At 42.2% G+C, this 27,313-nt stretch overlaps 1 protein-coding gene and 3 pseudogenes across 2 annotated transcripts in view; all 4 read left to right on the top strand.

Moving 5' to 3' along the window:
* The window catches only part of LOC135523208 (E3 ubiquitin/ISG15 ligase TRIM25-like), a 34,486-nt pseudogene extending 14,665 nt beyond the window's left edge, over nucleotides 1-19,821 (top strand).
* LOC135523209 (neoverrucotoxin subunit alpha-like) lies at nucleotides 3,066-4,918 on the top strand (annotated as a pseudogene).
* Nucleotides 18,981-20,651, top strand: LOC135521674 (stonustoxin subunit beta-like; annotated as a pseudogene).
* Nucleotides 20,652-24,594: 3,943 nt separating this feature from the next.
* LOC135522875 (apoptosis regulator Bcl-2-like) overlaps nucleotides 24,595-27,313 on the top strand; it is a 67,527-nt gene continuing 64,808 nt past the window's right edge. For both annotated transcript variants that reach the window (XM_064949527.1, XM_064949528.1), the window contains exon 1: nucleotides 24,595-25,984. In XM_064949527.1, the coding sequence (XP_064805599.1) occupies nucleotides 25,427-25,984 (558 nt within the window). In that variant the 5' untranslated portion in view covers nucleotides 24,595-25,426. The remainder of the gene's footprint in view (nucleotides 25,985-27,313) is intronic.

The raw sequence follows: 27,313 nt of genomic DNA, 5'->3' as shown, positions 1-27,313 counted from the left end.
CATTCAGCCTCGATAATCCACGCATGGGCGCAGGGACCCGTCCTTCTTCTGAACAAAAAAAAACCCCGCTCCGGCGGGAGAGGAGGAGGAGACTATGGTACCGGCGTCGAGCGAAACAGACAAATAATCCTCGAGAGCCTTACGTTCGGGAGCCGACAGAGAGTATAATCTACCCCGGGGGAGTAGTTCCCGGAAGGAGATCAATACTACAGTCATACGACCGGTGTGGAGGGAGAGAAGTGGCCTGGCCTTGAACGACTGAACACCGTGCGCAGATCGTGATACTCCTCCGGCACCCTGTCAAATCGCCAGGCTCCTCCTGTGAAGAAGGGACAGAGGAAACAGGAGGGATAGCAGACATTAAACAGGACACATGACAAGAAACATTCCAGGATAGGATAGTATTACTAGACCAATTAATAGAAGGGTTATGGCGCACTAGCCAGGGATGACCCAAAACAACAGGTGTAAAAGGTGAACGAAAAATTAAAAAAGAAATGGTTTCGCTATGATTACCAGAGACAGTGAGGGTTAAAGGCAGCGTCTCACGCTGAATCTTGGGGAGAGAACTACCATCTAAAGCGAACAAGGCCGTGGGCTCCCCTAACTGTCTGAGAGGAATGTCATGTTCCCGAGCCCAGGTCTCGTCCATAAAACAGCCCTCCGCCCCAGAGTCTATCAAGGCACTGCAGGAAGCAGATGAACCGGGCCAGCGGAGATGGACCGGAAAGGAAGGAGAGGCCTGAGTAGTTGCGCTCACCAGTAGCCCTCCTCTTACTGATGAGCTCTGGCTTTTACTGGACATGAGGTGACAAAATGACCAGCGGAGCCGCAGTAGAGACAGAGGCGATTGGTGATTCTCCGTTCCTTCTCCTTGGCCGAGATGCGGATACCCCCAGCTGCATAGGCTCAGCATCCGAGCCGGCGGAGGAGGGTGGCAGTGATGCGGCAGGTGGCAGTGATGTGGAGAGGGGAGCAACGGAGAACGCGAACTCCTTTCCACGTGCTCGGCGACGAAGATCAAACCGTCGCTTTGCGAATAGCGAGAGCTATTAAGGAGTCCAGACTGGAAGGAACCTCCCGGGAGAGGATCTCATCCTTAACCTCGACGAGGAGACCCTCCAGAAAACGAGCGAGCAAAGCCGGCTCGTTCCAGTCACTAGAGGCAGCGAGAGTGCGAAACTCAATAGAATAATCCGTTATGGATCGATTCCCCTGACATAGGGAAGACAGGGCCCTGGAAGCCTCCTCCCCAAAAACAGAACGGTCAAAAACCCGTATCATCTCCTCCTTAAAGTCCTGATACTGGTTAATACACTCAGCCCTCGCCTCCCAGATTGCCGTGCCCCACTCACGCGCCCGTCCGGTAAGGAGAGAAATGACGTAGGCGATGCGGGCTGCGCTCCTGGAGTAAGTGTTGGGCTGGAGAGAGAACACCACGTCACACTGAGTGAGGAATGAGCGGCACTCAGTGGGCTCCCCAGAGTAACACGGCGGGTTGTTGATCCTGGGCTCCGGAGACTCGGAAACCCTGGAAGTGGGCGGTGGGTCGAGGTGGAGTTGGTGAACCCGTCTTGTGAGGTCGGAGACTTGGACGGCCAGGGTCTCAACGGCATGTCGAGCAGCAGACAATTCCTCCTCGTGTCTGCCTAGCATCGCTCCCTGGATCTCGACGGCGGAGTGAAAAGGGTCCGGAGCCGCTGGGTCCATTCTTGGTCTGATTCTTCTGTTATGTACTTGAGTGAAGACCCAAAAGCGGTTTTAACAGAAAACAGAGTTCTTTAATGAAAAAACAGGAATGGCATAAATCCTCTTCCAACGTTGTCAATGGAACAAAAAGAACGTTAGTATAATGCAGGATGCACCTGCCAGGCAGACTCCGACAGGATAGGACAAGGTGGAAGCAAACGAGACGACAGCTTGCTTCTGGCATCAAAAACACAAACAAGAATCAGACACTGAAAGTAGCAGGAACAGAGAGAGAAATAGAGACCTAATCAGAGGGGGAAGAGAGAACAGGTGGGAAAGAGTGAATGAGCTAGTTAGGGGAGATGTAGAACAGCTGAAGAATGAGAGACAGAGAAGGTAACCTAAAAAGACCAGCAGAGAGAGACAGAGTGAAGAGAAAGGACAGAAACAGACATAACAAGACATGACATATATAGTTTTTATTTATTTATTTAGTTTATTTCACCTTTATTTAACCAGGTAGGCAAGTTGAGAACAAGTTCTCATTTACAGCAAAGCAAAGCAGTTCGACACATACAACGACACAGAGTTACACATGAGGTAAAACAAACATACAGTCAATAATACAGTAGAAACAAGGCTATATACAATGTGATTTGCAGTGGAAGAATGTGCAAAGTATAAATAAAAATAATGGGGTGCAGAGGAGCAAAATAAATAAATAAAATAAATACAGTAGGAAAGAGGTAGTTATTTGGGCTACATTATAGGTGGGCTATGTACAGGTGCAGTAATCTGTGAGCTGCTCTGACAGCTGGTGCTTAAAGCTAGTGAGGGAGATAAGTGTTTCCAGTTTCAGAGATTTTTGTAGTTCGTTCCAGTCATTGGCAGCAGAGAACTGGAAGGAGAGGCGGCCAAAGAAAGAATTGGTTCTGAGGGTCACCAGAGAGATATACCTGCTGGAGCGTGTGCTACAGGTGGGTGATGCTATGGTGACCAGCGAGCTGAGAAAAGGGGGGACTTTACCTAGCAGGGTCTTGTAGATGACATGGAGCCAGTGGGTTTGGCGACAAGTATGAAGCGAGGGCCAGCCAACAAGAGCGTGCAGGTCGCAATGGTGGGTAGTATATGGGGCTTTGGTTACAAAACTGATGGCACTGTGATAGACTGCATCCAATTTGTTGAGTAGGGTATTGGAGGCTATTTTGTAAATGACATCGCCGAAGTCGAGGATTGGTGGGATTGTCAGTTTTACAAGGGTATGTTTGGCTGCATGAGTGAAAGATGCTTTGTTGCGAAATAGGAAGCCAATTCTAGATTTAACTTTGTGTAGGTGATGTTTGATGTGGGTCTGGAAGGAGAATTTACAGTCTAACCAGACATCTAGGTATTTGTAGTTGTCCACGTATTCTAAGTCAGAGCCGTCCAGAGTAGTGTTGTTGGACAGGCGGGCAGGTGCGGGTAGCGATCGGTTGAAGAGCATGCATTTAGTTTTACTTGTATTTAAGAGCAATTGGAGGCGACGGAAGGAGAGTTATATGGCTTTGAAGCTTGCCTAGAGGGTTGTTAACACAGTGTCCAAAGAAGGGCCAGAAGTATACAGAATGGTGTCGTCTGCGTAGAGGTGGATCAGAGACTCACCAGCAGCAAGAGCGACATCATTGATGTATATAGAGAAGACAGTCGGTCCAAGAATTGAACACTGTGGCACCCCCATAGAGACTGCCAGAGGTCCGGACAACAGACCCTCCGATTTGACACACTGAACTCTAGTAGTTGGTGAACCAGGCGAGGCAATCATTTGAGAAACCAAGGCTGTCGAGTCTGCTGACGAGGATGTGGTGATTGACAGAGTCGAAAGCCTTGGCCAGATCAATGAATACAGCTACACAGTAATGTTTCTTATTGATTACGGTTAAGATATCATTTAGGACCTTGAGTGTGGCTGAGGTGCATCCATGACCAGCTCTGAAACCAGATTGCATAGCAGAGAGGGTATGGTGGGATTCGAAATGGTTGGTAATCTGTTTGTTGACTTGGCTTTCGAAGACCTTAGAAAGGCAGGGTAGGATAGATATAGGTCTGTAGCAGTTTGGGTCAAGAGTTTCCCCCCCTTTGAAGAGGGGGATGACCGCAGCTGCTTTCCAATCTTTGGGAATCTCAGACAACACGAAAGAGAGGTTGAACAGGCTAGTAATAGGGGTGGCAACAATTTCGGCAGAACATTTTTAGAAAGAAAGGGTCCAGATTGTCTAGCCTGGCTGATTTGTAGGGGTCCAGATTTTGCAGCTCTTTCAGAACATCAGCTGACTGGATTTGGGAGAAGGAGAAATGGGGAAGGCTTGGGCGCGTTGCTGGGGGGGGGTGCAGTGCTGTTGACCGGGGTAGAGGTAGCCAGGTGGAAAGCATGGCCAGCCGTAGAAAAACGCTTATTGAAATTCTCAATTATAGTGGATTTATCAGTGGTGACAGTGTTTCCTATCTTCAGTGCAGTGGGCAGCTGGGAGGAGGTGTTCTTATTCTCAATGGACTTTACAGGGTCCCAGAACTTTTGAGTTAGTGTTGCAGTAAGCAAATTTCTGCTTGAAAAAGCTAGCCTTGGCTTTTCTAACTGCCTATGTATAATGGTTTCTAGCTTCCCTGAATATAGTATATAGTTGACGTGTACCTATGATGAAAATAACAGGCCTCACTCATCTTTTTAAGTGGGAGAACTTGCACAATTGGTGGCTGACTAAATAATGGTTTGCCCCACTGTACCTGTGTCTGTATGAGGGGAAATGTGACATGGAGTAATAAGTTCCAGTCCTATCCTGACCATCCAGACAGATTTACCACCAACTACCAGGTGTTGTGTATAGAGGATCTGTCCGGAGTCTGCTACTAGGAGGTAGAGTGGACTGGGTGGATTGATATAGCTGTCTCATATAAATTGATCAACAGGAGAGGACCTGAGGAGTGGTTTAGACACATTAATCAGGCCTGGTGTTTGAGGTGTGGTGTCTCTAGCTGCTTCTTCTATGACAATAGTGAACAGACTGGCATATCTGTCCCCTGCTTCACCATAGTACGAGTGTACCTGGACAACAGGGCAGGAACTCTGTCTTTCTACAGTGTCTTTGACCCAATGATCCTCCTCCACAGAGTCCAGACCCCATTCACTCAGCCTTTTTATCCTGGGTTCGGAGTCTTTCATGGATCTGTGAAGATACTGACACCAACACAGTGATTCACGTTCATACGGATACAGGTGTCATGACTGTACTGATCAGGTCAGGTTGCAAGAGACCACAACCCTACAGATTATCTCTCAACCCCAACAGAGGAGGAGAGATCTAGGGGTCTGAAGATATGGGGGTTTTATGACCCCTCACGCCCCTGGTAAATCTCAGGCCACAGACAAATTCCTTTGTCCTGTTACTATGGAGAACAAGCCTCAGAACATTAAACATGAAATAAAGGGACTTTGGAGCAATGGTTTCCATCAGCCACAATGGTGGTCTTGACGATAGATGTAATATGAAAATGTATGTCATTTTTGTTTTGTTATTAAAGGTTAATAGATGACGTTATTACGAAAACATTGAAACATCAACAGTTTTCCTATTATATGTTTGATGTTTATACATTGTATGTTGTGTGGAAAATGTCCAAATCAAAGGGAATGTTTTGGTAAAGATGAAATGTGAAGTTAGTTGTCTAAAATTGGATTTGAGAAAAACCTAGACCTTGCTCTTAATTAACGTGGTACGCCCAGAGAATTGCCCTAAAGGCAGTTACGCCCACTTCTGACCCAAGGGTATAAAACCTGTGACTAAAGAATTTACAGACAAGACTACGTGCCCAAGCTGCAGCCAAGGTCTACAAACCCAGAACGCAACACAAGTTTGAAGACAAAGACATCTTTTTCTACTCAAGCTACGGATGAGTAGCTGTGTCTAAGCAGGTGAATTCAAGCCGGACCCCCTAGTATCCAATCCCAGCGAATCGTGGTATCTAAACGGTTTCATTCCTATGCTGTGAGCTGTGAGCTACAGAGCTGTCTGTCCTCAGAAGACCCCTTCCAGAGCAAGGGGAGGGAACAGACTCCTAAGCCAAAAGGACACTGACATCGTGAGGACGAACAGAAAGTTGCGCAGGAGAAGTGTGTCATCGAGCAGCCTGAACTGTCCCCTGAACGGTCCACGCAGAGAATCCTCTGAGGTCTTCCCCACGTAATTACATCATTATATTCTGACCCATAAGAGCAGCAGTTTGGGGCAAGGCTAGGGTTAGAATAGCATAGCTGACAAATTCACCCAAATGCATATTTCTCTCGTGTACTTTCTTTTTTCTCTCTCTCTCTTTGAAATCCCATTTTGGGTAACGCGCTATAGTGTGTTGGCCCGTTATACTAAGTTCTAATCTATAGCCTATAATGTGTTTTGTCTATGTGTATCATCATTTTAGCTTTCTAGTAAATAAATATTCAACTAAGATTGGTGTGGTACAAACGCATTGGCGAGACCCGGGTCCGTGCAGATTCACGGACTATACGATGTTCAGAACGAGATTGTATAGGTAACTGGTTAATTAGCGGCTGTTGAAAAATCGATATTCTGATATTCTTTGAGTTAATTTGGGAAATAGAAACTCAATAAAAACTAGTTTTCCCATGGTGCCCCAGGTTAATGAGTTAATAATTGCTTGATTCAGTTAATCACTCAATTAGAAACTTTTAATCATTCGATGAACAACAGTCGTCACATGAACTAATACAACTTCACGACACAGGCATGTTGGAGCAATTGCACTATCACTCAGCATTGGCCAGCAAAGCTAGGGTTTTTAATGATTCTACTAACACCAGTCACTTCTCTGGTTTAAATGTGGGTTCAAACCCCTTTTGAATGATTTTTAAGCTTTGCTAAGATAAAAATACTGAAACAGAAATATACATCCATATTGTTACATTGTAACCACTCAAACAAGTGGTTAGGAAATATTACCAAGTTAAATAAATGTATGCATGAATGATCCTGACAGTCTTGTCCTTGTGCATTCTGTCATTAAGGATTCCATATACTAAAAGTCTTCCACAGTCATCATGAGCCCTCTACCAGACAGGAACACAGTGTCGTGTCTTTGGCTATGCCAGATTAAGTGATATGACATGCTATTCTATAAAATACTTTCTCTGTAATTAATATTACCTGATTGAGCTAATCATGTAAATGTAATTAACTAGAAAGTCGGGGCACCAAGAAAGAGTGTTTATAGAGCTGTTATCTTCCAAATAAACTCTTAAATACCTAGTAATATTTTTACATCAATAGCAGTCAATATTAATCGTCACCTTATTTCAGTCTAATCTGAAAGTTGTAAAATCTTCACGAACCCTGGCTAACAAGTTGAATCAGCAATACAAAATTGGGTTTAATTATTTATTTACTAAATACCTAACTAATCACACAGAATTACATATACACACAATGCAAATTATGTCATACAGAAAACGTCCCTGGTGGACAGAGCCGACATGACAGCTGGTTACACAAAGGAAAGGGGGTTGGATTTGAGTGAAAGAGCGGGAAGACTGAGGAACAAAGGGAGAAGCTATGCTATCGTAAATACAGAATCTTATGCATTCTAAATTACCGGTCATTTGGAAAAGGAAAATGCAATAACTATTTACTCTGAGCTGCGCTTCGGTAGGTTGGTCATAGATGCTGGCCGTGTTGGCCAACAGAGATCTTCCTGTCCTCGGAAAAATATCTCTGTTGGTAAATTGGAAACGTTGTAGTATCGTCATTGTGTGACAGACTGGATACGTCGTCCGTCTTTCCTAGCCCACGTTTACAGTGGCCGATGCTAACTCAACGGCTAGGACGCATCACTTCTGTAGTGAATAAGAGTTAAAAGTTAATACCATTGACAAGAAAAGCTCACGCTGAGGTTGGCTTCGTTCTGTAGTTATTATCTGAATCCTTCTGATATCGGACATTTTCGTCAAAGGCTTATAGATTGGAGGGAGAGAAGGGTGTGTTTCATAGTTTATGACCAATGTCTCTTCACAGGGGCGGGCCACTGATTGAGCAGAGCTCTAACCTTATGAAAACCCAATTCTCTCATTTGGAAGCTAAAATTACATTTAATCTTTTCACAAATAGTTTCATATTTACACATTTAAATTTCACAACAATTCCATGTGTATCTGATAACTAGAATATGTAGACTTTCCCAGATACAGTTTATGTTGTCCTGTCATCAGTCATAATGTCTCAGATGACAACCGAACTGACATCATATTTATTAAGTACCAACGCATATTTTCCACTGGTTGGATTACCCCCCCCCCCCCTCCGTTTGATGTTCCCAGACTCTCTATGTTTAACAAAGACTATTTAAGAGTCCTTCAGTAGAGTCAAGAGAGAGAGGGAAGGGAGAAAGGTATTTATGGGGGTGGTCATAAACCTTACCCACAGGTCAACATCATGTCAACAGGCAGATACAGTTTGTAAAATAAAGACCATGATACAGTTGAATGGTTATATTGGAGCAGTAATTGGACTGTACAGGCTAGATATAGTTTAGTTAACTGTGGCTACAAATGGCTACTAGATCATCACTGTATAGTATAGTAGGTTATTTCCACTGACAGGTCATTGTCCTCCCAATGATGTGTTAATTATGCAAGTAGTCTGGGTAGCCATTTGATTAGCTGTTCAGGAGTCTTATGGCTTGGGGGTAGAAGCTATTTAGGAACCTCTTGGACCTAGACTTGGTGCTCCGATGCCGCTTGCCATGCGGTAGCAGAGAGAACAGTCTATGACTAGAGTGGCTGGAGACTTTGACGATTTTTAGGGCCTTCCTCTGACATCGCTTGGTATAGAGCCCCTAGATGGCAGGAAGCTTGGCCCCAGTGATGTACTGGGCTGTACGCACTACCCTCTGTAGTGCCTTGTGTTCGGAGACCGAGCAGTTGCCATACCAGGCGGTGGTGCAACACGTCAGGATGCTCTCGATGGTGCAGCTGTAAAACCTTTTGAGGATCTGAGGACCCATGCCAAATCTTTTCAGTCTCCTGAGGGGGAATACGTTTTGTTGTGCCCTCTTCACGACTGTCTTGGTGTGCTTGGACCATGTTGTTTTGTTGGTGATGTGAACGCCAAGGAACTTGAAGCTCTCAACCTGCTCCACTACAGCCCCGTCAATGAGAATAGGGGCGTGCTCGATCCTCCTTTTCCTGTAGTCCACAATCATCTCCTTTGTGTTGATCATGATGACTCTGCAAATCTCCATCTGTTTGCCGTTGACACAATTATTTATTCTGACGCATCTAATATTGAGAAGGCTTTTCAAGACTTACAGTTGGCTTTTGATGTTATTCGAAGGCAGCTTTTTGAATTGAAATGTGTGCCTAATGCAAGCAATACTACATTTATGGTTTTCTCTTCTCTTAAAGTAAACAGATGGAGTCACTTGCAGATTTTAACTATAAAAAGGGTCACCTACTATAAGTATCCTGGGATTTGGTTAGATGAAAATCTACATTTTAAACAGCACATTGATAATTTGACCAAGAAACTGAAGTTGAAATTGGGTTTCTATTTTTGGAATAAATCTTGCTTATCAATGTTAGTCAGAAAGGATCTTGTTCAAAGCACCTTTAAAAAAAATCTGTGCTGGATTATGGTGATATTGCCTATATGCAGGCCTCAGCAAGTACCTTGAAAACTCTGGAAACAGTGTATCATGGTGCTTTAAGATCTATTATAAACGCTAGATCACTCACCCATCACTGTGATTTGTATATTATGGTGCAATGGACCTCTCGCTCCACCAGGAGGCTGAAGCACTGGTACACTTTTGTGCACAAAGCATTCATGGGACAACTCCCTTTGCATCTCTGTTCCTTACTGACCAGATTAGTCACTAAATACCATCTTCATTCACAGTAGCTGCTGTCCTTGTCTGTTCCTAAGGCTAGAACTGAGATGGGAAACAATATTTTCCCATAATGCCCCTTCATCTTGGAACATGCTTCAAAAGATATTAAAGTTAGGGACTTAGTGTCCTTGCCTATTTTTAAGAATCTGATCGACAACACTGTTTGTGATAGCTGCAATTGTTTATAATATTCAATTGTATCCATAACTTGTATTTTTTTGCAATATTTTATGTATTGTACACACTGTTATTTCCCTGTTTTGCTTTCTTGCCAGGTCGCCCTCGCAAAATAGGTTTTTAACCGCAATGTGTCTTACCTGGTTGAATAAAGGCTACATAAAATGAAAGAAGATACGATTCTCGAATCCTTGGTAAATAAGCAATTTTGCTCTTTTTTATCTGTTGATTTTGCTATTTTATTGAACAAGTTGTCCTCGATTGGCCTGGGCTCTGACACCTGCTCTTGGTTTTATGATTATCTAAATGATAGAACTCAGGCCATAGTGATTGTCCGAATTCCTTGAAAAACATAAAGATGCTCTGCAGGGGTCGATTCCACAACCTGTTCTTTTCACTATTTATATAAATGCTGTTGGTCAATCTGTCAAAAGTTGTACATTTCTTCTATATGCAGAATATACTATTATGGACGCAATTGCCCCAACTGCTGACCTGGATGTTACAAGGCTACAGTCCAATTTTGTACAGTGTCATGACTTTCCCTCCTGGGTGAGGATCAAAGAGAGCCCCCCCCCCTCCCAGAGAGGAAGGGGTGTAAGTGGGCCGGTCTTATGACTTTAATGACCCAGCATAAACTCTCTCTGGACTTGCAGTTTTGAACAAAGGAAACTGATGTGTTTAGAGAGATAATCTGCCACCAAAACTCCAACATGCAAAAGTGGATACTGAAACAATATTCCTAACATAAACAATGTGGGAAATGGTTGGTGGAGGATCCAAACAATAAATCCTGTCAAAAGGTTATGGTTTTGTGATATCATTAAGGACGGTATAACTAAATAACTGTAACACTACAAATGTATATGTCCTGTTATCAGATTTACATCTAAATGTTGTAAAACTTATATGATAAAAAATGAAAATGTGTGTGAAGATGAAATGGGATTTTAGCCTTCTAGAGGATAGTTGTTTTTCATGTAAACTCTTGCCGAGTCCGTGACCCCGCCCACGTGAGCACAGACATTGTGGCAACATGATGGACCTGCCTCCAAGGCGAGTGCTTAAATGGACCTGCTGAAGAATTAACATATCAGACTAGAAAGCTTGGAGCGGTGGCTACACGTTGAAATGGTTTAAAACTACAAGACCAGTATACGGGCAGCGCGAGCTGAATATGTTGAATGGGTTTAAAACTATCAGACCAGAAAACGGTAACTCTCGAGTAAAGAAGTTAAAGACTACATTGGAACATTTAGTCTGCAGCTGATTAAGTACCTCAGTCTAGTAAACTCAACCAAGACCACTGCGTGTGTACCTCTGATGTAACCAGTCTAACGAACACTCAGAGACAAAGAAGCCTATTACTACTACTGAGGACATTGTGACCTCTGGTGAACAACCAGAGACTTACACAACCAGAGACTTACACGACCAGAGACTTACATCAACTACTCGCCATAGACGGATGCGTGTTTTCAACAGAGAGATGACAAAGGCATACAAGAGTAAATATATGTGTATCTTACCCCTCCCTTCCATTGGGTAACAAGTTGTCATATTGGGTTAGTCCACTAGGGAATTTTCATTGCATTATGTTAGTAATCAATTCAACGTGTACCGGTACGTGTGTGTGTTTATGTATTTCTGTGTGATTATTTAGTTTGTTAGTAAATAAATAATTAAGACAATTTGAGTCATCATTTAGACTAGCGATGTGCAGATATCTAAGAATTTTGCGACGTTTAGAATAAGACTGATATGAGGTCATAAATTGCAGCTGCCTGGATAATGTCTTCCAGAGCACCCTTCACTTTGTCACAGGTGACAATTTTAATACTCACCACTGCCTCCTGTATCAAAAGGTTGGCTGGTCCTCTTTAAAGTCATGTATATCGCATCATTACACTCTTTTTGTTTACAAAACTCTGCTCCATAAGCTTCCAATTTACCTACCTTTACTGTTAAGTTTTAAAATGACAAGTTATCCAACCCGTTCACAGGGTTGGTTAACTCTGGAGATTTATTTAGTAACTACAGATTTAGGTAAATCAGCTTTTAACTTCCTTGCACCGTAAATTTGAAATAATCTCCAAAATACATTACGATTGGTAGCTTTGGTGTCCCAAAGGGCAATTAGACAGTTAACAGAGGATTTTTATAATGAAGGATGTGTTTGTTTTAATTCAATGTGTTTTGCATCTTAATGTGTATTTAATGCGTATAGTGTGTATATTTATGTTAATTGATTTGGGGTTTTTTGTATTGTGCAGGGCTCATTTGCAAAAGAGACTCTAGTCTCAATATGACATTCCCTTTTGAAATTAAGGTAAATTATGTTGCTTATGTCATGTCTTATTATGTCTTGTTCCTGTTCTTTCTCTTCACTCTGTCTCTCTCTGCTGGTCTTATTGGGTTACCTTCTCTTTCTCTCCTTCTCCAGCTGTTCCTCATCTCCTCTAACTACCTCGTTCACCCTTTCCCCACCTGTTCCCTTTTTCCCTCTGATTAGGTCTCTATTTCTCTCTCTGTTCCTGCTTCTTTCGGTGTCAGATTCTCTTTGAGTTTCTCATTTAGAAACAAGCTTTATAAATCTCGCTTTTCATCCTTGTCCTGTCGGAATCTGCCTGGCAGGTGCATCCTGTACTCAGCTAACTGTCTTTCGTTTGCACTGTGTCCAGTTCATCTGATGCTACGTGAGATCAGGTTTTCCTCTACGATAATGAGAGGATGCAGCCTGTTTGCTTTACCCATATTCTCCTCTGCTGCTAAGAAGGGGACTCTCTTTTAATTATCAGAGGGACTTTATGTTTCATTTGTTGCCCTCTCTTTTGTCTATTTTTCCCATAATCTACATCTGAAGAGGATCTATGTCTTTCCTGTGTGCTCATTAAAGAACTCTGTTTTTGGTTAAACCGCTTTTGGGTCCTCACTCAAGTGCATAACAGCTTATGCCTAGAACCGGCCCTGGTTGTATGTGACCAAGTCAATAGGCTTTTCAAAACTTTCCCATGTTATAATGTTGCCACAGTGTTGTGTCAACAATAATAATTCAACAAAAAAATGTCTTGTGAAGTACAGTATGGAGAATAGGGTTTTACCATGTCTCCAGTGTTTGGGAGCCTCCCTCCTTTCTCCACCCTCTATCTTCTAACTAACCTGCTTTTTAATTTATTTTTAATTTTTTATTTCACCTTTATTTAACCATGCAGGCTAGTTGAGAACAAGTTCGCATTTGCAACTGCGACCTGGCCAAGATAAAGCATAGCAGTGTGAACAGACAACACAGAGTTACACATTGAGTAAACAATAAACAAGTCAATAACACAGAAAAAAAGGGTCTATATACATTGTGTGCAAAAGGCATGAGGAGGTAGGCAAATAATTAAAATTTTGCAGATTAACACTGGAGTGATAAATGATCAGATGGTCATGTACAGGTACAGGTAGAGATATTGATGTGCAAAAGAGCAGAAAAGTAAATAAATAAAAACAGTATGGAGATGAGGTAGGTATAATTGGGTGGGCTATTTACCGATAAGACAATGTACAGCTGCAGCGATCGGTTAGCTGCTCAGATAGCAGATGTTTGAAGTTGGTGAGTGAGATAAAAGTCTCCAACTTCAGCGATTTCTGCAATTCATTCCAGTCACAGGCAGCAGAAAACTGGAACGGAAGGCGGCCAAATGAGGTGTTGGCTTTAGGGATGATCAGTGAGATACACCTGCTGGAGCGCGTGCTACGGGTGGGTGTTGCCACCATGACCAGTGAACTGAGATAAGGCGGGGCTTTACCTAGCATGGACTTGTAGATGACCTGGGACCAGTGGGTCTGGCGACAAATATGGAGCGAGGGCCAGCCGTCTAGAGCATACAAGTCGCAGTGGTGGGTGGTATAAGGTGCTTTAGTGACAAAACGGATGGCACTGTGATAAACTGCATCCAGTTTGCTGAGTAGAGTGTTGGAAGCTATTTTGTAGATGACGTCGCCGAAGTCGAGGATCGGTAGGATAGTCAGTTTTACTAGGGTAAGTTTGGCGGCATGAGTGAAGGAGGCTTTATTGCGGAATAGGAAGCCGATTCTGGATTTGATGTTCGATTGGAGATGTTTGATATGAGTCTGGAAGGAGAGTTTACAGTCAAGCCAAACACCTAGGTACTTATAGATGTCCACATATTCAAGGTTGGAACCATCTAGGGTGGTGATACTAGTCAGGCATGCAGGTGCAGGCAGCGAACGGTTGAAAAGCATACATTATGGTTTTACTAGTGTTTAAGAGCAGTTGGAGGCCACGGAAGGAGTGTTGTATGGCATTGAAGCTTGTTTGGAGGTTAGATGGCACAGTGTCCAAGGATGGGCCGGAAGTATATAGAATGGTGTCGTCTGCATAGAGGTGGATCAGGGAATCGCCCGCAGCAAGAGCAACATCATTGATATATACAGAGAAAAGAGTCGGCCCGAGAATTGAACCCTGTGGCACCCCCATAGAGGCTGCCAGAGGACCGGACAGCATGCCCTCCGATTTGACACACTGCACTCTGTCTGCAAAGTAGTTGGTGAACCAGGAAAGGCAGTCATCAGAGAAACCAAGGCTACTGAGTCTGCCGATAAGAATATGGTGATTGACAGAGTGGAAAGCCTTGGCAAGGTCGATGAAGACGGCTGCACAGTACTGTCTTTTATCGATGGCCTTTATGATATCGTTTAGTACCTTGAGCGTGGCTGAGGTGCACCCGTGACCGGCTCGGAAACCCGATTGCACGGCGGAGAAGGTACGGTGTGATTCGAGATGGTCAGTGACCTGTTTGTTGACTTGGCTTTTGAAGAGCTTAGATAGGCAGGGCAGGATGGATATAGGTCTGTAACAGTTTGGGTCCAGGGTGTCTCACCCTTTGAAGAGGGGGATGACTGCGTCAGCTTTCCAATCCTTGGGAATCTCAGACGATATGAAAGAGAGGTTGAACAGGCTGGTAATAGGGGTTGCGACAATGGCGGCGGATAGTTTCAGAAATAGAGGGTCCAGATTGTCAAGCCCAGCTGATTTGTACGGGTTCAGGTTTTGCAGCTCTTTCAGAACATCTGCTATCTGGATTTGGGTAAAGGAGAACCTGGAGAGGCTTGGGCGAGTAGCTGCGGGGGGGGAGGTGGGGGGGCGGATCTGTTGGCCGAGGTTGGAGTAGCCAGGCGGAAGGCTTGGCCAGCCGTTGAGAAATGCTTGTTGAAGTTTTCGATAATCATGGATTTATCGGTGGTGACCGTGTTACCTAGCCTCAGTGCAGTGGGCAGCTGGGAGGAGGTGCTCTTGTTCTCCATGGACTTCACATTGTCCCAGAACTTTTTGGAGTTGGAGCTACAGGATGCAAATTTCTGCCTGAAGAAACTGGCCTTAGCTTTCCTGCCTGACTGAGTGTATTGGTTCATGACTTCCCTGAACAGTTGCATATCGCGGGGACTATTCAATGCTATTGCAGTCTGCCACAGGATGTTTTTGTGCTGGTCGAGGGCAGTCAGGTCTGGAGTGAACCAAGGGCTATATCTGTTCTTAGTTCTGCATTTTTTGAACGGAGCATGCTTATCTAAAATGGTGAAGAAGTTACTTTTAAAGAATAACCAGCAGACAGTTAAACTTGAAAGGTTTAAACTTGATAAGCTGCTTGATAGGATTGGCTGAATAACTACACATGATGTTCTCACAGCACCTTGCTCACAGCGATCCCCTTGAACACACTGTCAGTCTATGACCATGGATTACCATTGATGCAGTACCAAGTGAAATGGAAGCCCAGTTCCCATACTACAGTGACTCCCCCTGATCTTCCACCATACCGCCTACTGAATTTGTTCTCCTGAATCATCCTTCAGTGTTCCTCAATAAATGTTGTAATAACTATGTACTTGGAGGTGTGGTTTGTGTCTAGTGAATTGTCTATTGAGGAGTATACTTCCTCAACAACCTCTGTCCAGTCACAACCACTATTTTCTGGTCTCTATCCAACGCCACACCCTGTATAAATACGGAGTACACACACAAAACCAGGAAATGTACCGACTCAGAAGCACAAACCATTCTAGAGAAACTACAGTCTGCACCAAAGTGTGTGCACCAAAATGGCAGCAGCCATGCAATTCATTCAGTTGTTCAATATGTCTGGATCTACTGAAGGATCCAGTGACTCTTCCCTGTGTACACAGTTACTGTATGGGCTGTATTAAAGACTGCTGGGATCAGGATGATCAGAAGGGTGTCCTGATCAGCTGTCCCCAGTGCAGACAGACTTTCACCCAAAGGCCTGTTCTAAACAGAAACACTATGTTTGCTGACTTGAACTTGAACAAAGGAGCCATGGATTGACATGTGTTTAACTGCAGAGCCAGCTGGGGGAGGAACAGCAGAAATCCAAACAGAGAATCCAGAGGAGAGAGAAAGAGATACAGGAGGTGAGACACTCAAGGTGAGTGTTGACCATTTATCAATGGTGGAAAAATTACCCACTTCTCATACTTGAGTAAAAGTAAAGATACCTTAATTGAAAATGACTCAAATAAAAATGACAGTCACCCAGAAAAATATAATTTTAGTGAGTCTAAAAGTATTTGATTTTAAATATACTTAAGTATCAAAAGTAAAAGTATAAATCATTTCAAATAACTTATATTAGGCAAACCAGATGGCACCATTTTCACCATCACCTGTTGATTGTTTCTCTCTTTCTGTTTGTCTTAACAGAACTCTGCACAAGCAGCAGTGGATGACAGTGAGAAGATCTTTACTGAGCTGATCCGCTCCATTGAGAGAAGGTACTCTGAGGTGAAGGAGCAGATCAGAGCTCAGGAGAAGGCTGAAGTGAGTCGAGCTGAAAGACTCCTGAAGCAACTGGAGCAGGAGATGTCTGAGCTGAGGACGAGAGAAGCTGAGCTGGAGCAACTCTCACACACAGATGACAACATCACATTCCTCCAGGTGACATCACTGGATCTTTGTCCACAGCATCAGGTGTTTCTGATGAAAGTGAAATGTGTTTCTTTCTCAACAATACTATTTTCCATGTTTTCTGATCTGTTACTGTAGAGTTTCCAGTCTCTCTGTGTCTCTCCTGGATCTGAGGCCTTACACTGCATCATTGTCAACCAGCACATCTCATTTGAGGATGTTAAGAAATCAGTCTCTGGGCCGAAAAGTCAAGTTTGAAAAGATCTGCTCTGGGGAAATTGTCAAAATCTCTGTAAACGGTTGGTAACATACACTTTTTGGACAGTGAAGCTAAAATGTGTAAATATCTCTCTATAATCGAGCATTTTGGGTTTGAGATCAAATGTTTTATGACGTGACAGCTCAGAAATTTTAGGGCATTTTTAAACATAAATGTTTCAGAAATGAAGGCGCGTTATGTTTCTAGTCACCCATTTGATTAAGATTTTTTTCACAAGTATTTTGACAAATTCGTGATGAACACAATGCCCTCCCCCACTCTCCCTTCGGCAAAACTTCAGTATTTGGCCCCATATTCCGAGCACACAATGACTACATCAAGCGTGCGACTCGACAAACTTGTTGGCTGCATTAGCAGTTTGTTTTGGTTGTGTTTCAGATTATGTTACGCCCAAAATAAATGTATGGTGAATGCTTCATTTTGGAGTCACTTATTGTAAATAAGAATACTTGATGTTTCTGTTTTAACTTCAACATTCATGTGGATGCTACCATGATTATGGATAATCATGAAAGAATAGTGAATAATGATGAGTGAGAAGGTTACAGAGGAACAAATATCATGCACCCCAAAAAAATGCACATTCATTTAGAAGTGTTCAGAAACAAGTGACTCCAAAATAGAACGATACATTAATGTCCATTCGGTTCCTATTTGGCAAAACATAATCTGAAATACAATGAAAATAAATTGCAAATGCATCCAAAACACTTGCAGTCACAAGCTTTACTCTTAGGGATAGGAGTCCCGCTTCCGGTGAAACTGGAGTGAGTGCAATTCAAATAAATAATCATAAATATTATGGATATTAAACATTTAGGTACATATAAGTGTCTTATATCGTTTGAAAGCTTAAATTCTTGTTAATCTAACTGCACTGTCTGATTTCCAGTAGCCATTACAGCGAAAACATGCCATGCGATTGTTTAATGACGGCGCCCCACATCAAAATATTTTTCCACTGGCACAGGTTTCAAACATACACAAATAACAATTAAATATTCACTTACTTTTTGAAAATGTTCCTCTGATTAATTTGGCATCCAAAGGGGCCCAGCTACAACATGTGTCGTTTTGTTAGATAAAATCCTTCTTTATATCCCAAAAAGTCAGTTTAGTTGGCGCCATCAATTTGAGTAATCCACTCATTTAACAGGCAGAGAACGGAATCCGAAAATCTACCTGTAAACGTTGTTTCAGCAAGTCAAAATAAATTTCTACTCACTCCTCAGATACCCTAAAATGTAATAAAACTATAATATTTCTGATGGGAAAGAAGTATGTTCAATAGGAAACTGATTTTAGCAGGTGCGCCTTGCAAACTCGAATTTCCAAGACTGGGTCCCTGTACTAAAACTGAATTTCTTATTAGTTTTTTAAGTTACACGCCTAAAACCTTGAACATAGACTGCTGCCACCCAGTGGAAGACATAGGAATTGCTCATTTTCAAAATTATGTTTTACTTGCCTTTCTAAGAGGATGGTCTATCTAAAAAAAAAAAAGATTTCAGATGGTTTTCCTTTGGATTTTCTCCTACCATATATATTGTGTTATATTCTCCTACATTATTTTAACATTTCTACATACGTCAAAGTGTTTACTTTCCAATGGTACCAATTATATGCATATCCTGGCTTCAGGGTCTCAGCAACAGGCAGTTTACTTTGGACATGTCATTCAGGTGGAAATGGAAGTTTGTACTCATTGCCTACTAAAAATATGGGACCAAATACAAAACTTTTGAATACTTGAATACACTATAAGTGAATTTGTCCCAAAAATATATGTATTCAATTGGGGGGACTAGATGCCATTTAGAAATGAAAGCACTTTATGTAAAACAGATATTTATGAAAATGCCCTCAAATGAAAGGTGACATTATATACTGTGCCAGTAAGCCAAACATTTGATCTCAAATCCAAACTGCTGGTGTAATGAACATGATGGGAGACAGAGAGCTGGTTTCAAGCGCATGGCGCAGCAGGTGGTTATTGTAAAGGACCACATTAGGAGGCAGTTAGCTGGGTCCAATGGCAGACAGAAGGTCATACACAGGAAGTCCAAAAAAGGCAACAGTACAGGCAGGGAAAAGGCTGGTAATGTCATCCGGGAGGCAATAGGTTGATAAGAAGAAATCCGATAGGCTAAAGTACAGGCAGGGAATAGGTAAAAGGCATTGTTAGTGAGGCAGGCAAAAACTATCATACACAGGAGGATTAACTGTATGTGAAACTGAGCGCTTCAAATAGACGTGTGTCACAAAACAAACAATACCTCACAATGATAAGTTGCAAAGAACTGAACCAAATAGGTGTGATAATGACATACAGGTGTGTGAACAGGTGATCAGAATTCAGGTGATTGGGATCTGGAGAGTGAGCTGTGTTCATGGGATCTATGTGTTTGAAAGTGTGAGCTGGAAAGTGGGCTGGAAAGTGAGCTGCGTTCAGGGGATCTACGTGTTTGAGAGTGTGAGTTGGAAGCAGACGTTACAGCTGGAGTATAGAGACAAATTTATACATAGCTTTACTGTCCAAATAAATAAAGTCGGAGTCCATCTGGTGATTGATATAACTAATTACTTAAACAAATGACCTAAACCTCTTTCAATCACTGACCCCTTTGACTTTCTGCTATGTTTATGTCATGATCAGTATTGTGATATTTGATTTCATGTGTCTCCATAGTGACAAAAGTCCACATTGTTACACCTTCTGAGCCCCATTATCCTTGTCATTTGGGAGGACTCAGTCTGGACTGTCAGTTGGAGGACAAGCATCACGTAGGAATGACATCACCTGTCAGGAGACAAGGCCTGAACCCAAGACCAGAGAGGAGTTCTTAGAATGTGAGTAAAGGACACACTGTGCATATGCATGTACACAGACACACCCACACACCTGGATGCACACATATATTTCACCAGTTGTTTATTATTTTTCTTTAGATTCCTGTCAGCTCACATTGGACCCCACCACAGCACATACAAATCTGTATCTGTCTGAGGGTAACAGAAAGGTGACATGTATTAACAAGGTCCAGTCCTATCATGACCATCCAGACAGATTTACCACCGACTACCAGGTGTTGTGTAGAGAGGGTCTGTCTGGATCCTGCTACTGGGAGGTAGAGTGGAGTGGGTGGGGGGGTTAACATCGCTGTCTCATATAAAGGGACAAGCAGGACAGGTTTTGATGAGTGGTTTATCATCAGTAATCAGGCCAAGTGTTTGATGTGTAGTGTCTTTGTCTGCTCCTTCTATCACAATAGTAAACAGATGGACATATCTGCCCCCTGCTCCAGCAGAGTAGGAGTGTACCTGGACCACAGGGCAGGAACTCTGTCTTTCTGCAGTGCCTCTGACACAATGACCCTCCTCCACAGAGTCCAGACCACATTCACTCAGCCCCTCTATCCTGGGTTTTTTGTCTGTAGTGGATCTGTAAAGATACTGACACCAATACAATAATGAACTTGGTTGAGAATACCAACATTTATTTAACTAGGCAAGTCAGTTAAGAACAAATTCTTATTTACAATGACGGCCTAGGGGGCAGAATGACAGATTTTTACCTTGTCAGTTTGGGGATTCGATCTCGCAACCTTTTGGTCACTGGCCCAACGCTCTAATCACTAGGCTACCTGCCACCATATATATAACATCTTCAAGTAAGATTTAAAATTCCTGCAGCACATAGTTAGAAAATATGACCAAGTTTAAATAAAGGTGTACATGAATTAATCTTACTGTCTAGTCCTTTCTTTAAACATTATTTCATATAAAACACCCAAGTTCTCCTAAATGTGGACCATAGACTCTGAGACTAGTCACCCAAGACATAGTGGTAAATTTACATTTTGATTCTGGTTTTGTTACTAAACATACATTACAATATATTACTGTTGTATATTTAACTAATATAGATTTTCTTTCTCACAATTCTGTATTTAAACAAGCAACAATGAATCTGAGCTGTAGAATTCAGGCTCCTAGACACATAGTGGCTGGTAACCTTATGGTTTGGGTTACAGTCTCCTTGCATGGGGCCAATATCTCAAGCCCAGATTGTCAAAAAGTTATACAAATATACATACAAGCAGAAGACCAATAGAGTAATTTTAGGGGTAAACCCTGAACTGAGTGGCCCATAGGTGGCGCTATCATAAGCACTTAAATTCAAAAGCTCAGCCCAGCCACATCATTTGACATATAGCAACTCAAGTCTATACTGTGTTTGTAAAAAGCTAAGAATTTTGAAAATGCCAATTTTGTAAAAACAAAAGTACATGTTCCCACCCCAAACCTAACTAAACCCAAACTACTCAACTTCTTGTTATCCATCCAATTGATACTGACTGTGGGGCTTAAGGGCACTGCAAGTTAGGTTTATTCTGAAACATGCTGATATTTTCAAAAACATGGAAACAGGATGCAATTGTGGGGTGGCAGGTACCTTGGCGGGTATTAGCGTTGGGCCAGTAACCGAAAGGTTTCTAGATTGAATCTCAGAGTTGATAAGGTAAAAAATCTGTCGTTCTGCCCCTGAGCAAGGGAGTAAACCAACTGTTCCCCGTTGCAGAAATTGTGGACAACGATTAAGGCTGCCCTCCACACCTCTCTGATTCAGAGCGGTTGGGTTAAATGCGGAAGACACATTTCAGTTGAATGCATTCAGTTGTACAACTGACTAGGTATCCTCCTGTCTGTTGTGAACCTAAACTGTTAGCATATTTTGGGCTGATACCTCATGGGGCAATAATAAGTTATTAGAAATGTAATATATGTAAAACTCCCAGTGATTTTGTCATTCATATTCAAATTATGTCACTAAGAGCCTTTGTTGTTGCTTGCAGCTACATTTCAGTTCAGATGTGTGTTGAATGTTTTGTCCACCAGATGGCAAACTGTACATAGTTTACAACAATATAGTAAGGCAGGCAGAGCACTCCAGTTACAATGTTTTTGAAGTGCAGATCTAGGATTTAAACCTAAACCTAAATCTCATCCCTCATAATTTTAAAGGTAATGATATACATTTACATTGGATTATCAGTTAGGGACATGTAGAGTGGAGTGCTGCTATAAATTCTGAGCAGTAAGATACAGTAGATAGCTGTAGCTTAATTTAAAAAAGATAAGTGGTTGAAACTGTGATTAGAATTTATAAGTGATTATTTGAAGAAAAAAATATATAATGGTAGCTAGTTTTTTTATGAACTTGAAGGTACAACTATTGACACTTGATGACACTTGTGAAGATAATAGTGTAATGAGGTTTGTGTGTAGCTTGTGTAAAGGAGTGAGGCGCAGGACAGCAGATATGAGTAAATAAACGTAATTTACTCAAAATAGACAAATACACTACAATAAAGCGAGCCCACATAACAGACCGTATGACATACAAACAATTACACCCAAACAAACATGGGGGAACAGGGGTTTAAATAATGAACGAGTAATTGGGGAATTGAAACCAGGTGTGTATGACAAAGACAAAACAAATGGAAAATGGAAAGTGGATTGGCGATGGCAAGAAGGCCAGTGACGTTGACCGCTGAACGCCGCCCAAACAAGGAGAGGGACCGATTTCAGCGGACGTGTGACAAATAAAGTGTGTTTTCAAAATTATGTTTAGAAGAGACAATTGTCCACTCATCAATGTTATGAAATGGCTCTCCAATGTACCATTGGCTACTAATTTGCACCCACTGACACTTAATGAGTTCAAACTTTATATGACTTCTGTACTTACTAACTGCATGGCTTGTTCTCTTGGTCTCCTATAAGAATAAGTCACATTAATTTAATTAATAAAACCAGAATTTCAGAAATGCACTATGGTGAAAAACAGACTAAAATGAAAAATCATAAGCATTTGAATTAAAAGGTGCATTCCATGTTGCCACGATATGATTGTATCTGAAGTGATATAATGAAATCATGAGTGAAAAGGAAATGTTTAAGGGTCTATAATCCATAATCATGTAATTTTAGGGGCAACTTGATTGATCAACGTTTCATAATAACTGATCAGAGATTCACATACAAGTGTCAGTACGACAAATCTAACATATCCAAACCTGCTTAGAGTATCTTCTTTCACTGAATACTTCTACATCACATTCCCTTACCTGACTACAGGAAACACAGGGAACAACGCAGGTAACATAGTGGTTAATAGCATTGAGCCAGAAATCAAAAGGTTGCTTGTTTGAATCCCCAAGCCGACAAGTTGAAAAAACTATTAATGTGCCCTTGAGCAAGGCACTTATCTCCAGTTGCTCTGGATAAGATTGACTGAAATGTAAATATATTGTAAAGCATGACAAGTTAACAAAACAATGACTACAAACCACATGGTATGTAGTAGCAGCAGCCATGCTTGCCTCAATTCCATAGGACCCCAAATGTTGTCACTTGTCTCTCTGGACACATTCAGTGCATTCCTTTCCACTATGCCAGTTGCCTATTAAAGTAACTGCCAGTGCAGAGAAGGCTTGGGGACATTGTTTCAAGAAGAGGAATACATCACTATTGCAATGGCACACCCCAATGCTTCATGTAATTGCATTCATGTTCTCAAGTGAGACAGGGGTTCTCATTCAGTCGATTTTAGATTATTTTTAAATTTTTTATTTAACCTTTATTTAACTAGGCAAGTCAGTTAAGAACAAATGCTTATTTCCAATGACGGCCTACACCGGCCAAACCCGGACAACACTGGGCGTATTGTGCGCCGCCCTATGGGACTCCCAATCACGGCCAGTTGTGATACAACCAGGGTGTCTGTAGTGATGCCTCTCGCACTGAGATGTAGTGCCTTAGACCGCTGGGCCGCTCGGGAGCACACAATAGCTTTGTTGTGTCATGTTATTTAGTATTCTGCAACATGGCTCTTTCTGTTAGGTTTCTTTTAGACTTTCTAAGTCACCATCCACTACTAGCATGTGTGTGTATGTGCGCACACAGACACACACATCCATCTCAACAGTGTAGAAAAATGATGAACATGTGTGGTGTAAGACAGGAAAAAATATGTTTGAAGGATTCTCTTCATGTGAGGAGCTATAGCCCAAACCAAGAGGTCAGGAGAGGACAGTAGTGAGGGTCTGTCGTTTGATATGGGTCAGTGAACTGGAGGTACGGTAGGGGATTTTATAGTATCAGTTCTGATTTTGTTCTGGAAATATGTGTTCATTGTAACCATCATATTGATAATACATCTACCATATGAGAGTAAGGGCAGTACACCCTTACTTTAACTTTGTGACCATACATTTTGATGTCTATTTGTTGTAAACATGTTGATGTTTATAATGTCTTATCATAGGTTTATCATGTAACTACATGGTAATAATGTAGTATGTAGGCCTACTGTCCTTAGTTATTTCACTTTATGGGCAAGCTACTCTGTTATCACATATGTAATGTGTTAAATTGTGCAACATAAACAGATGACCATCATATCATCCTATGGCCATATGCCTTCACCTAATTAACATAATACAAGAAAAGCTTGAATGAGAGTGACGTAGCTAGAAGGAAGTACCTCCCTGAGTGGGAGTGAGTGGCTCGCCTACGAGGGAGTGGACGAGGGGAAAGCTGAGGGCTACTGTAACTCACTGCATGAGAGGAGCGTCGCTGAAATCGTCTGAATACAATACACAAGTAACCTGCGCTTTTCTATCCGTATAAATCTTGGACCTTCTGTCTGGTGCTTCTGTTTGAGTTTTTGTGCATTTCTCTGTGAAATAAGAGTAGGCTATTTCGAGAGCTGCCTTGCAAACCATTTCTCTTCCGTCTTTCTGGGACTTTGTAGTTAATGTCTGAGGATTCAACCCCAAAACGCAATAATGTAACTGAATCAAAGACTTATTTTTTTTCGGGACAAATAGGCCTAGCTACACAGTGTTGATTGAAGCAACCGATTGAGACAGTCATACGAACGTGTTCCAAGTGAGGATCAGCTCAACGCATATCCAAAACGCATTACTGTTCCAATGGATTTCTGAAAAGGGGCGTACCATATGCAAGAACCAGACATTGCAGATCATTCTACTACATTCTCTACTGTAAAGTTGACTGGCTGCTGGAACTACAAATGTATGTTAGAATAGCACCATTTCTTTGACCCGATTAAATATTTGAATGCGCATGTTTTTAAAAGAAAACAGTGTTTACACATGCTCTTATTGGAATAGGCTGTGTCATTTGGAAATACGATTTGATTACTTTGTATTATTTTCTACCACGGCTGGAACAAGCGTTGCTATGCAGATCATGCACTGTTGGCCAATGTTAGCGATACATTTGATCGTCTGACACCATATCTCATTTTAGGGGATATCTTTTAGGCTGTCTCAACCAACTATTGGAAATGTATTTTGCGTAAACTGCTTTTTGGATATTACAAAACCATGATGGCAAACGAGAATCCTTATAACAGTCGTTTTATTGTCGAAAAATACATCCATCACAAACTGTTGAACATGGGATTTGTATGGAAATTTCAAGGAGAAAACGATTCTCCAAATAATGGCTTTGGGGACCCCTCTACACCCAACTCCCCCGAAGTTTTTGCACGGAGGTCCCAGCCCACTGCCGCGGGCGAGGACACCGACTCTCCTTACCAAAACAGGAGTCCGCAACCTGACCCACATGCCAGGCTCCACAGGGTCCTGCGCGAGGCGGGTGGCGAGATTGAAAGAATGTATCAGCGGGACTTTGCAGAGATGTCGGGGCAGTTGCATTTTACACCCAGCACGGCACAGAGAAGGTTTACCGCTGTAATAGATGAGCTCTTCAGCGACGGGGTAAACTGGGGTCGGATTGTGGCTTTCTTTGAGTTTGGAGGGACAATGTGCGTGGAGAGCGTCAACCGGGAGATGACGTCCCAGGTAGACAACATCGCTCGTTGGATGACGGAGTACTTGAACGGACCCCTACAGAACTGGATCCAGGAGAATGGTGGCTGGGTATGTTTGTTAATAAATCATTCCGCATTTGCTCAGCGTCTATCCACCTATTACACCTATAGGCATATATGCATCAGTTGCAAATGCATCAGTAGTAAGCACATAAACTTACAGTGGATCAATTCCTTCAGGGGAGCATGCACCTGACCCTACCATTACCTCTGTGTCAACAAGTCAGACTACTACCATTGTCTAACATTTGGGTTCCAATGTCAGCCAACCCTGTTATCACGATGGGGACAGTATAGGCCTACATGGATTGATAATTGTCTGTTTTTGCTGTCCCTATTCTCCTGGCCGATATTTCAGTCAGTCAAGGGAAACCCTACACCTAGTCTGACTGAAGTTCAATCACACACTGAATGAGCTTGACTGCATTTTACTCTGTAATTTGTTTGCCAGATGTTTGGAAACGGCTGACATAATTTCTCTCCCCGAACATGTGTGCTTTGAGTTGAACTACTACACAGCATGATGTCTTCAAAGAGAAACTTGGCGTGTTTCCACCATTCCAGTTTGAATGAATGAACAGAGCGTTTCCCTATTTAGCTTCCACATCAAATGGAGAAAAAAAAGCCTCCCCTGTTTCAGTGTCTCCTCTTAGTTCTTTACATCCTGTCCGTCTGTGTTACTGTGTCGCTCGAGCATTGAATCATTTATGGCTGAAATTAGAACAGGCACACCATGCTTTCATACAGTCCCATCTTGGTGTAGTAGAATCTGTCTAGGTTACCATAATCACGAATGCAGTCCTCATTTGGTAGTTAATTCACCCTCTTTGTCTTTGATTGATAATTTGCATAATCACGGATGAGCAGGTGAACTGCTCAAATAGAGAAGCAATGGTACAGGGACATGATGACCAAATCAGTTCCATGGCTGCGTCCCCGTGCGCCATCATGCTGATTTTATCTATCCTCACCAGACGCATTCATGACACGCAGATTAAAATACCAAGACCAACTATGAACCAGAATATTAATTAAGGGAGAGGTCAAAATACATATGAAACATCCATGTACATTTAGCTAACATTTAGCTAGCTTGCTGTTGCTAGCTAATTTGTTTCGGGTTGTTATTTTACCTGAAATGCATATGGTCCTTTTTTTCCCTGGATCTTTGTAGAATGTTGACCAATTTTGAGTCACACAAAATGTGTGTTTTCTACTCAGACAATTATTCCACGTATAAAAGTGCAAACCGAGTTCGTTGTTTTATTTGTTTTTCTTTGATTAATATTGCCTTGTACATTCTTATTCTATGGATTTTATATGGGGGTTGGCAACCAACTTTAAGGTGCATAACTGCCACCAACTGGACTGGAGTGGG

Source organism: Oncorhynchus masou, chromosome 30 (assembly GCF_036934945.1).
Source record: "Oncorhynchus masou masou isolate Uvic2021 chromosome 30, UVic_Omas_1.1, whole genome shotgun sequence".
Classification (NCBI taxonomy): Eukaryota; Metazoa; Chordata; class Actinopteri; order Salmoniformes; family Salmonidae; genus Oncorhynchus; species Oncorhynchus masou.
The sequence above is the reverse complement of the archived record's forward strand: the minus strand, read 5'-3'. Positions and strand labels throughout refer to the sequence as shown.